At 49.6% G+C, this 12,016-nt stretch overlaps 1 protein-coding gene across 1 annotated transcript; it reads left to right on the top strand.

Annotated features, from left to right (window-relative positions):
• The first annotated feature begins 5,193 nt into the window (after positions 1–5,193).
• LOC144117403 (uncharacterized) lies at positions 5,194–11,032 on the top strand. The gene is made up of 5 exons (XM_077651238.1): positions 5,194–5,241; positions 5,359–5,502; positions 5,625–6,421; positions 9,935–10,090; positions 10,436–11,032. The coding sequence occupies exons 1-5, from the start codon at positions 5,232–5,234 to the stop codon at positions 11,030–11,032; spliced, it is 1,704 nt and encodes a 567-aa protein (XP_077507364.1). The 5' UTR covers positions 5,194–5,231.
• The last annotated feature ends 984 nt before the right edge of the window (positions 11,033–12,016 follow it).

Below are 12,016 nucleotides of genomic sequence, written 5' to 3'. Positions count from 1 at the left end.
GGTAGACCCGCAGCGCCGCGAATCCTTAGGCCCAGCGTCTGAAGGAGCAGAGAGCTAAAAAACACGTCCGCTCGCTTCGAGCGCCCGCCGAAGAATCAAGGAAGAGGTTGCACTTCTCAGTTTAAAAAGAAAAAAAGAAAAGAATAAAAGTTTTGAAACTCGGTTTTAACCGAAAAACGTCTCGGCATGCAAGGTATATATCTAGCTGGCTGCTGAGTACGACTTACTAGGTCAAAGTACTCTCTGTGTTGTTGTGTGTGTCCTCTCGTTCTGCAAAAAGTTAAACGCGATGAACAATCATGAAAAGTCTAATCTTCGATCGGGCTGCCTCGACGATTAAGCCTCAGTTAAATCGCTGCCATTAACATGAAGACGACGTGATACCCCTGTCCCTCGCTCAACACAGCCCAAAGAAACATAGTCAACCTACCTTTTAGAAGTTAAGTTCTACTTGCGCTGTCGTGGCTATCAGTAAACTGCGATACTTTTTCAATGATTAAATCAACACCTTCTACAAGTCGACCTCCGAGTGCAAAATTAGCGGTAAACATGGTGGAAGCATATCTCTACAGTGGAGGTAAATTATATTAATTACTGGTAAACAAACGGTTCACACTGACAGAAATCGCCGCAAAAAGTCAATAATTCATTCATCGAAAAATAAAAAAACGTACTTTGCATACTGAAATAAACACAAAAAAAAATTCAGCAGAATCTTTAAAAAACGAAAACCGTAATACCCAACCATGCGCCGAGCGAAGAAATATATTGGTGTATCGGTATTACTACGCTGTCCTCTACTATTTTGTTCGCCAATTAATCTCCGCTTTAGGCCAGCTAGCACATTATAGTTCTGCAAAACAGTGGGTTCGCTCTCACACCAGATTAAGGTACAGCAAGATGGGAATAAACTGCTTTCGTCAACAAAGCGGGCAGTCTTTCCTGCGTACATTTTCTTAGACTGTGGAACGATGAAGTGACAATGACTCGCCCAGTTACACGCTTGCGGAACATAGATTACCTAACAACTAAAGCTACGCCATGCCAGCCGGATGAAGTTTTGGTACTGCGTGTGCGCCAACACGTGTTTCAGCCAACGGTTTCAGCGCTTCAGCTAAAACTTCAGGTATACGATTTCGTGCTGCTACTGAAAGTACGAAGCTTCCTGAATAGCCAATTTTTTCGCTCAGAAGGCTAACATTCGCTTTTGTTGTCCACGCTGAAGATCTCGTACCGAAACGAAACACACATTCAATACCGACTCCACGCCATCGCCGAACAACGGTCAATCTCGCTGGCGCCATCGCTCGGCGACACACCGATATAGGCGCTCTCTCGCTCTGGCGCGCCACCCTAGAGGGTGCGACCATCGCTTATCCCAGGGGCGTCTACGTAGAGAGAAGTGAGATACTTCACACACGATATCGAAACGCATTACAAATAATTGAAAGCTCAGCCAAAAACTAAGCAGTAGTTTGATTAAGAGAACCATAGCTCACAATCGCTTTTGTCTCGCAGAAGCACACAAAAGTAGGCACGTTGATTCCTTCAGCAGAGGTTTTGAGCTGAATACATGCTTCCACTTGCACCAGTAAGGGTGCCAGCCAGGATGGGGCGGCGGGCCGTACGAACGTCCATGTGTCCGCCTTATGATCGCACCTTCCATGTGCTAATCTTTTATTAAAGATTGCCGTGGGAGGGGAGAGCCTCACACGAGTTAATTTTTGTGAGGCCTCACTTTGGTTGAGGCCTAATACTGAAATCCAAAGAAAGAATTATGGACTAAAAATGGCACTACGAATGTGCAGCTCCTACACCGGTAGAGGAGATTTCTCCCCTCATGGTAGTGGCTTAGCGCGACTGGAGCACAACCAGAGGATGGGGGGCAAAACACTCATAAAGAAATGATAAAGCTACAAAATTGGAATGTAATCTGCGAATAGAAAAGAAAAAATATATTAGCACCTTGTTTTATGAAAGAGATAAGTCATTTTATTAAAACCTGGCAAATATTGTATTTTTGCAACACTCTTGACCTGCCCCTATTCATGAGTGTGCGGTGCATTACAGCGCGTCTTTGCAGGCCTTGTTTCGATACCCGGCTAACCCGGCCACAGTGGCGGGAGCTTACGAAGCGATTTCTTATCGCCAGCTGTCTGCGATGGCGCGCCTGGTAAAGCGTATAAATTTAGCTCGCCGGTCTCAAAATGCTCCTTTTGCGAAGTTTTGTCCTCCTTGCACGTCGCTTCTTTGTCACCGTTCGGTAAGATTTGCACCCCGCTGCACCGCTGCGGCAGTTTTCTCGGTTTTGTCGTTTCCTTCGGCGTGCGGCCAGTGCGAATTCTTTTTCCGTCTTTGCACGCTTCGCGCTCTTCTTTTGAAGCGCTTAGCGCTTCATTTCAAGATGAGCTTGCGGCATGTGAAGAAACGATGCTCCGTGGTACACCAAGGTACACTGCGACAGCGTGGATAGTACCATTGGTGTTACGCTACACCGATTCCCGCTGGACTTTCACAGGTGAGCTCTTGACAGTGTCGTCTGCTCTAGGTATGCGCGACAGCTTCGATATGGTTTCGCCGGGCTGTTCGCTCGTGTTTCATAGCTGTAACCCGTTCGTGCGTACTTGGCTTCATGTTTTCGGGAATATTTATGTACTACACTGCAGGGCACACACTTTCAGTGCTGAGGTGTGCGAAAGAGGCCCACATTTTTCTAATTTATAGTGAGTTTCATGCAGCTGACTATCACCAACGTGAACTTCACACCGGGCTCTCAGGAGCAACCACGTGCACGCTACTGACCGGGAGGCCCATTTAGAACAAAGTTTGCTACCTGACAGCTCTGAGTACGACATTGTTTAGTTTTGCAAAACCATGAAGCCAATTTGAGGATCCCCTCGCAGCTGGGAGTATCGAAACTCAGCCTCGTGTATGTGCGCGGCTTTGAGGAGGCTTTAACTGGATTCGCTCAGCAGGAGTTATTGCCTGCCTTGGTATTGCTGTCCTACATATACATGACTGTCAGGGTAATTTTAAACGCACTTCACTCTCGTCACTCGTTGAGCTTAGAAAAGCAGCTAGCCGCGTGGCATGAGGATGAGCGTTACCGCACTCTGGGGCGCAGAGAGCTTGGCGCGAGCATTTACTACCATAGTTCAGATGTAATGCAAGTATAATTTACTGCAGTTAGCAGTGACAGGAATAATGACGCATTGGCGTTTCGAGTATGCGTATTCCTTTTGGCGCAGTTGTATCTAACGTGCATGTTGCATCACGTCCAGGTGCCGAGCGTGGGCGCAGTTCTGCCGCAACGTCAGCCTGGAGAAGAAGGCGCCGTCGCAGCTACGAGAACTCAGGATTTGCTCGAGGCACTTCGAACCATCTGTGTATCTGCCGTCAGGAAGGCTGCGACACGATGCTTTGCCTACTGGAGCAAGCATTGCCGGTAATTTTTGTTATCAAACTTTTAAGGCATTCGCCGCTCTTGAAATGTCAGGTTTTGTGAAAAAATGAAATTTCTCCCTTTTGTCGTAACCGTAAACAGTCTAGCGTCTTTTGCAAAACGAATTATGTATCTGTCTTGTGGCTTTAAAAATTACAGTAAATTTATATATATATATATATATATATATATATATATATATATATATATATATATATATATATATATATATAATATTCGTTTTACGTCTCTTGTATGCACTGTACACTGTATGTGAGGTTCGTGACAAATGTCCAACATAGCATAGAATTAGGTTTGCGCTTGTGGTAAGCTAATGGCACAAGCTTAGTAGGCGAAGGGTGCTCAAGCGAATTTCTAGGCACGGGTGCGGAAAAAGTACACTGACGGTGTGAATACTCTTGCCTGATATTTCCGGTAAAAAAAAGGATAATGGAAGTGGGATATTCGGTAGTCTGGTATGGCAAAGGGCTCCAAAGGATCTTAACGTGAGTCTGTCAGTCTTCCGGTTCAGGCTGTTTGATGCCGCTAGCCACTTGAGCAACGGAAACCAGGCGACTCTACATGTTTTGCAGCAAGTGGGAGTTGAATCTTTCATATTCACCGTGAAACCTTGTCTCATGAACGGTCCCTGTCGTGTCCAGAGGGCATTCTCGTCCTTCCTTTGATAGCTCAAAAGAAGTGAGGGGGAAAAAAGGGTGAGCCTTCCTAAATGTTTGATGAATTTTAGTACTCCAGAACTTTGCTTTCTTGTATGCAGATCTTCTTTTTCATCTTCAGTCTTATCAGGATGCAATCTTATGCCGACTTGGGCAAGGTACGCTTGGTGAAAAGCTTCTCGAGATATTGTGTGCTCATGTGTTATGTATCAAAGCATGCACTGAACGATTATAGAAATGCACTAATAAACAATTATGCCTTTTACCTCAATATTCATGCTAGCGAAAGCCAATGTTTGTACAGGTTTTTATTTTTTGCGATAATTGCTTACGAATTCATTCTTGTTGCATCTCATTGCGTAGGCCATAGGCTGACCTGCATAAATCTGTAAACAATATGGGGCACATTACTTGATTTGCGAGCTGTCGTTGTTTGTGTGATAGGCGAATTTCGCACTCTTCAAAGTAAAACATAGCATATGAAAATTGCAAATGATTTACTGGTGCTCCACAGCTGCTGATGACATCAAACTAATGTGCCTAACGATTAAGGGTGGTAAACAGAATTTTATTTCATTGGATAAGCATTTTTCTTTCTAGAGTGATGACAATGTGAACCACATGCTGTGGAAGCTATAGTTCTTTGGAAATTATTTACTATAAAGGTACTGAATTCTCTTTTCTCTCCGCAATAATGTTGCCATTTCAGACACCTCAAGCGAATGCAGCAGCGACATGGACTGTTCACAATCTCTGAGCGAAACTTCGGCATCAGTGCGCCGGGCTGGAGAACCAGGTGAGCAGGGTTGTATGCATAACTGACATAAATCTTTTGAAAATGGTGACGACTGAAAGCTCATTGGACTGCTTCCTATGATAGCTGCTGTCTCCGGTGAACCTGTTTCCAAGGGGTACGTCCAGAGTCGGTCGTCCCAGTCGCTGCTACTCTTCCAAGAAGGTGATTGTTATTTCGTATCTGCTCGAACAGCCTGAGGAGGTATGGCTCAGAAATATGCTACAATTCCTTGTCTGTGCGCTGTGCAGATGCAGATGGTGCCAGCCGTACTAGTTCTACGCTGAACCAAGCTTGTTCCCACGCCAGTGGCTTCATAATGGTTCAGTGTAAGTGTTAATTCCGCCTGTGGCGCTTAGTTATTATTTGTGCATTGTTGGGTTGCTGGCTTCCCTGTCAGAACTGTGCTGTCACTATATTTTGTTCTTTATATTCTGTGGGCGCAGCTGACCACACATATGCAGGACCAAGCACTGAAGCAAGCGCTTCATCTCTGGAACCTGGCACGGCAGGGGTGGCCGCAACACTGTCAGCGAGTGCTGATCTGTCACCAGGAGCTCCGTTCAGCAGCTCGCCTCTTTCTTATGAAGGTTAGCAATTTTACAACGCTTTCGCAATATTGCGCACTTTTTGGTGCTACAGGACTACATGCAGCTATGACTAAACCCGACGTAGCAACTTATTGCTCTTCCGTCGACTCTGTACGTTGCAGGATCTTTCACCAGCCCCATCAATGAAAGGCGGCCACTGCAGAAACTTCGAGCCAAGCTCAGGCAGCTGCGTAACCGCAACAAGAGGCTGCAAGGACTGCTGCTTCAGCGCCGTCGCATGAAGACCACTGCCGAATTGGTAGATAGTCTGCGTGAGCATTTAACACCAGCTGTTGCTTCTTTTGTTGAAGCTCAGTTAAAGATGCACAATGTCAGCAGGTTTGGCCGTCGATGGTGCAGCCAAAACAAAACCTTTGCTTTAGGTTTATACTTCCACAGCCCAAAAGGTTACAGATATTGCAGGAAACTCCTGAAACTTCCATCTGTTAGGTCACTGCAGCTGTGGCTTGCACGCGTACGATTGAGGGTTGGATTTTATCCTGAAGTTTTTGATTTGATCGAGAAACGGGCAGCGTCTTTTCCACGGCAAGACAGGGCTTGCACCATAATTTTTGATGAAATGCATGTTTCAAAGGAGCTGTCGTACAATCCAGTGCCGGACAGATTTGAAGGCCTTGAAGAGTACAGTGCAGCACAAGGTCCAAATCTTGCAAACAAGGCGCTTGTGTTCATGGCCAAAGGAATATGTACGCCGTGGAAGCAGCCTCTTGGCTACTTCTTTGCAGATAAGGCAGCGCCTGCAACTGTTCTGTATGACCTCCTCTTCAAATGCCACAAAATGTTGGTTGGAGCTGGATTGCAGCCTGTGGCTGTGGTTTGTGATCAGGGGAACCAAAATGTTTCTCTGTTTTCGAAACTTGTGACCCCTGAAAAGCCGCTTGCGCAATATGCTCTTCAAGTATGACTTCAGGGTAGGCAGTGACACAATTAAAAGCTCGTACATACGACAGGCTTATGAGAAGGATCGAGAAATGCAAATTCGGTCCATCCCAAAGTTGAGTGCCTGGCACTTTAATTTAACTTTTGCTTCGAAGATGTCTGCGAAAATCGCAGCACAGGTATTCAGCAATCTGCGCTGCTGCATTGTGCACATTGGTAACATTCCAACAGTTGCCATCAGAGGCTATCCACACAGCCAGATTTGTTGAAAGGATCGATAGACTCTTTGACAGTCTAAATACTTCACAGAAGCGGGGAAAGTCTCCGTATGCATCTGCAATTTGTGCAGGATCTGTGCATGAAGAGTTTTTGGAAGAGTGTATTGCAGTTTTCGAAAACATCGAAGTTCTAGGCTGTGCGCGGCAGCCTCTTTGCATCCGTGGCTTCTGCCAAACTATGAGGGCTGTGCTGCTGTTATGGAACCACCTGGCCTCTCGCTATGGTTTGACATACCTCCTTACCAGGCACCTGAACCAGGATGCACTTGAAAACACCTTTGCTATTGTTAGGTCGAAATCTGGATCGAACAGCAACTCGTCTTGCCGGCAGTTTCAAGCAGCATTTAGGCATCTTTTAGTTAGCAACCTTTTCAAACTGTCGGAAAGCAGCAACTGTGCTGAAGACATGTCTAGCCTTCTAGCCACTCTCCCAGTTTGTTTATCTAAGTCTGCTCCTTCTCTCTGTACAGCTGCCACATCTTTGCCAGTTGCAGTAGAAGTTTTGCCATATGATTATCAGTCTCCAATACTAGAGAACAACATTGTCTATTTTGCTGGCTGGCTTGCCTACAAGTTTATGAATGATCACAGGTGTGTTACAGGGCCACATACGTGCAAGGTGAGGCTAGAAAATGCCGCCTTTGCCGATCAGAGCCAAGTTCTCTTGTACTTAAGTGTCAAAAATCCTGGAGAAGGTGACTTTGGGAGCCTGTCAGTTCCTACACCCTCGTTTGTAGCTTTAATCAATGCTTGCGAGCAGGTTTTTGTCGCATCTAGTTCCAATATTGTGGGAAAAGAACAAGTAGGGCATGATCTGTGCATGTTGCTTCATGCCAAGGTAGAAAAATCGCTGACTGTGTGTGGTGATGACGTTTATGATGGTTTGTTTGCCCTGTTCGCCAGGGTGAGGCTGCATTGGCTTGCACGCAGAAAAAATCTTGAACTGCACAAACTACTTAACGGAAAGCCACGAAGCAAGCACTGAGGCTAAGCAAATGAAAAGGATGCAATTCCCGAGCTGTTAGCTGAATATTTTGTGAAGTTTCAGGCTATTATGCAGCCTGTGCAACAAATCAGCTTAGTCTGGTTTAACGGTTGCAAAGGGTTTTTTTTCTGGTTCACAGCCTGGTTTTATTCTTTTATTTTTACTTGTGTATTTTGATTTGCTAGGATGTGACGTGGTTGCTCACAGGGGCAATGGTTTAACAATGTAGCATCTTTCATCGTTCATTCCACTATGTCACTCTTTTAGGGTACTTTTATGCCATGTACAGCCTGTTCAAGTGTCACCTATGTACTTGTGCAATATTGTCAGATAAAACGCCATACCGATAAAGCGAATGCCTCTGAAAGGAGACTTTCTAGGCAATGGATTAACCTAGTTTCCGTGGCGCTGGGATTAATTTTTCCACCTGCTCGCCCCCCCCCCCCCCCTGCAGTTCCGTGCTGGCAGGTATAATGAAATCAACCATTGTCATCATAACTACCACTCGGCACCACTGGCTACCAGGCCACCTTTTAGCAGGCTAGTTGCATCTCAGAGTTTTTAGTAGGATCTTTGTCAGCGCAACGAACAGAACAGCGCTGGACTTTTATCTGGCTATATTGTAGCGTACAGTACACTGATTACATGCTTTACTGCCCCGCGAATGTCCTTGCACTTCACTGTACGCTGTACTTCATGTGTACTTTTGTTGACGTAAAATTACTTCAAATTGATCCGGCTAACGACTAGAAGTACTCTGGAGATGGTACGCCGGCTCAGTGTATGGTATTTGCTCCTACGTTGAGCACGTTTGAGGGTGCTAAAGCTGGCTTTAACATTGAATTGCAGATGTAAACGCACCTGCTATATTCTTTCAGCTGAAGAAATTAAATGTGAAGAATAATCCCAGTGTGCTCTATGGTCCTAATCCGGTGTTCCTAATCCCGTTTGCTGCCCTTGGTCCTGCTGGACCCGGCGGCAGCGCCCAGGTCCACCACGGATCTGCCTCCACCAGCTACCAGACCAACGAAAGCCCAGTGCTTTCAGTTCACCGTGCCGGTACCTACTCCGGCGGTCGTCGGTGTCGGGGGGCTGCAATATCTGCAGCACCTCGGCGGAACCAAGTTCCTTGCAGCTTTTATGCGAAGCATAATAGGGAACACTACTTAGCTCAACCATAGCCCAGCCTGGCGCGGCCGCGACCACCATTGACGTCATAGCCTAACTCCTCCTCCCGCTAGGGGCGCTGCAGCCGAGCACGTGGTCTGACGTCACGAAAGCTGAGGAGAGACGGGGCTCAACTCGCGCGGTCGCCGCGCGGCCGCGACCACTAAGGCTAACTCCCGCTCCTCCCGCTAGGGGCGCTGCAGCCGTGCACGTGGTGCAGCCGTGCAAGGGAAGTTCTTTGTTGTTTGAGGCCAGGACTGGAGTTTTGCGGACTAAGACGTATAGAGTCAGGTACCAGGAGATAGACACTTTGTGCATTGCGTGCGGAGAGGAGGAGGAAACAGCTGAACACTTGATACTTTTCTGTAAAGGGCTTCACCCTACAGTGGAAGGCAGCGGGGCTGACTTACCCAAGGCATTGGGGTTTAGGGATAGTGAAGGGAAAGTGGATTTTAAGAGGTTAGAAGTAACCAAGCGAAGGTTATCTGATTGGTGGCTAAAAGCAAGACAGGAGTAAAATTTCACAAGACATGGCTAGGTGGCTTGAGCCACCGCCCAATGTAAAGGGTTCAGCCGTATCCATCCATCCATCCATCCATCCATCCATCCATCCATCCATCCATCCATCCATCCATCCATGGTCTGACGTCACGACAGCTGAGGAGAGACGGGGCTCAACTCGCGCGGCCGCGACCACCAAGGCTAACTCCCGCTCCTCCCGCTAGGGACGCTGCAGCCGAGCACGTGGTCTGACGTCACGCCAGCTGAGGAGAGACGGGGCTCAACTCGCGCGGACGCCGCGCGGCATAGAGCGGCCGCGACCACCAAGGCTAACTGCCGCTCCTCCCGCTAGGGGCGCTGCAGCCGAGCACGTGGTCTGACGTCACGCCAGCTGTGGAGAAACGGGGCTCAACTCGCGCGGTCGCCGCGCGGCCGCGACCACCAAGGCTAACTCCCGGTCCTCCAGGAGATTGCTAAACAACGAAGAGACTAGCCTGACTTACGGGCAGGCGATACCGAATCCCTTTCACAAATCTATTATGCTTCGCATCCTAGGCTTAACCTTAGCTAAGCCAGGCCTTTTTTTTTGTCTATGGCCCAGGCTACAAAAATTTTCGCGGCAGGCTCCGTGCTTGCCGCAGGAAATGAAGTGCCACTGTTGCAAATGGCCGCACCAGTGGTTTACGTGACGGTGTTCCGACTGCCGCCATCAGTAAGCGACGACGCCCTCGCCGCCGCTCTCAGCCCCTACGGAAAGGTGCGAGCAGTCACGGAGCCGACTTTCAAAGGGAAGACCCATGTCCGGAATGGAGCCCGGATGGTCAAGCTCGATATGCAGCGGGCGCCTCCCAACTTCCTCTTCGTGGCCGGTCACCGAGCGATGCTCGAATATAGAGGGATGAAGAGGGTGTGTTCCCTCTGTGTCGCTGCGGGCCATCTCGGCGCCAACTGTTCCGTCGTGTGATGCGGCCGTTGCTCAGCCTACGGCCACGAGACAACCGCGTGCCAAGCGGCTTGTCGGCGCTGGGGTGGGACCCACGCTACATGTGACTGCGTGGCGCCGCGCTCTTACGCGGCCGCCCTGGCGACATTACCCGCACAGCCCGCTGCAGGCGTTGAACCACTCTCGGGGCGGCCAGAATCTCCTGCAGAGCCCGTGGTCCCCAGCGCCGCGGAAAGCGATGACACCTCGCCCACGGTAGCAATAACGGGCGAACCAGCCGGAGCTATACCTGAGGTGGTATCAGACGAGGAGAAAGCAGAGAAGTCATCTTCGCCCGAGGAGGATTCCGAGGCCTCCACCTCTTCATCGGTCCCGTCCGGTGTGACGGACACAGAGATTGATCGATTCCACTCCCAGCCCACGGCAGGCCAGCGAAACCAAGACGACTTGGAACCGGAGTCATCGGGCACCCCGTCGGAGGCCTCTGCCTTTGTGTTCCCAAAAGGGGATCCCAGCTGGACGAACCCGATCAGCCAAGTTGCCGACTTGCTACATCCGGGGACACAACAGTCCTGTAGCATCCCCGACACACCCAGCACAGCAAGCCTTGCTGCCCTGCAGAGGCAACGCTCAGCTCCTCGCCTATCAGGAACGCGCATGGTCTCCAAAGGGCATGGGATAGACGAGGCCAAACGACAACTTTCTTCGTCGGACGGCGGCGCCGCGTCTGCGTACCCTACAGTTCTCAAGAAGTAAGCCAAAAGGACCGCCAAGGAGGGTGCCGAGACGGATGTCTCGGTCTCCGAGGCGTAATCACCATGGCCCCGCCTACACGTGCAGCCGCGCCCCCGGGCCTCGTTGCCTCCTCGGTGGTGGTTGAGCTGCCGCCGCTTGGCCGGGACACGCCGGTGGCGGCTGGCTGCCATCACTACCACCTGCCGTTCAGCGCGACCCCTTCGTCTACGCGAGCGGCGACGGACCAATGCGTGAGCTGTGATCGGTGTTTGTGTGTGAACGACGGTGCGTGCTTTCGTGTGATCCTGGGTGCGTATCCTCACCGGGTGCCTTTCCTACCCGAGTGTGGCCCGGCGTCGACACGGTCGGTGCACGACCGTTCAGACGACGGGGACATGCTCGGGGGTGCGGTAGACTGTCGGGACGCACACCTACATCAGACTCTGGTTTTAGCAGTGCCGCTTTCGGCCGCTCCAACGCCCCGCACGGACAGGTCGCCCTCCCATGTCGGTGCCACGGCCTTCAACCAGCCGAGCCACCAACCTCGCCTATGGACCGCGCTGCCGTCTCCAGTATTGTACGCGCGACATGAACTCCTGGCATCCATTCGCACCTTGGACGCCCGGTCATCCGCATGGTATGACAGCTGTTTTGTTTTCGCTGATTTGAGACCTTTCATGTCACTATTCCCTTTTCTGCTCGCGATGGCTGAACTCACTTTCGTTACCTTCAACGTCCGTGGCTTTCGAGACCCTGACAAACAGCGCGAGGTAGTCCACCTTGCGCGCGTTCTAGGGGCCGAACTCTTATTTCTTCAAGAATGTAACTTTCGCACCCCTCTAGACGTGTTTACTTTCCGTGACCGCTTTTGTGTTGAAGCCTTTTTTTCCCTTACCAACTCCGCGGCGTGCAGTGTTGGCGTCGTATTCCTAAATCAAAACCTGCGCAGCGGAGCACATTCCACATTTGGGCTCGAGGGCCGCACCCTGGCTGTGGACTTCAACC

This window comes from Amblyomma americanum, chromosome 1, assembly GCF_052857255.1.
Source record: "Amblyomma americanum isolate KBUSLIRL-KWMA chromosome 1, ASM5285725v1, whole genome shotgun sequence".
Lineage (NCBI taxonomy): Eukaryota > Metazoa > Arthropoda > Arachnida > Ixodida > Ixodidae > Amblyomma > Amblyomma americanum.
Note: the sequence above shows the minus strand (reverse complement) of the source record. Positions and strands in the feature narration are given on the sequence as shown.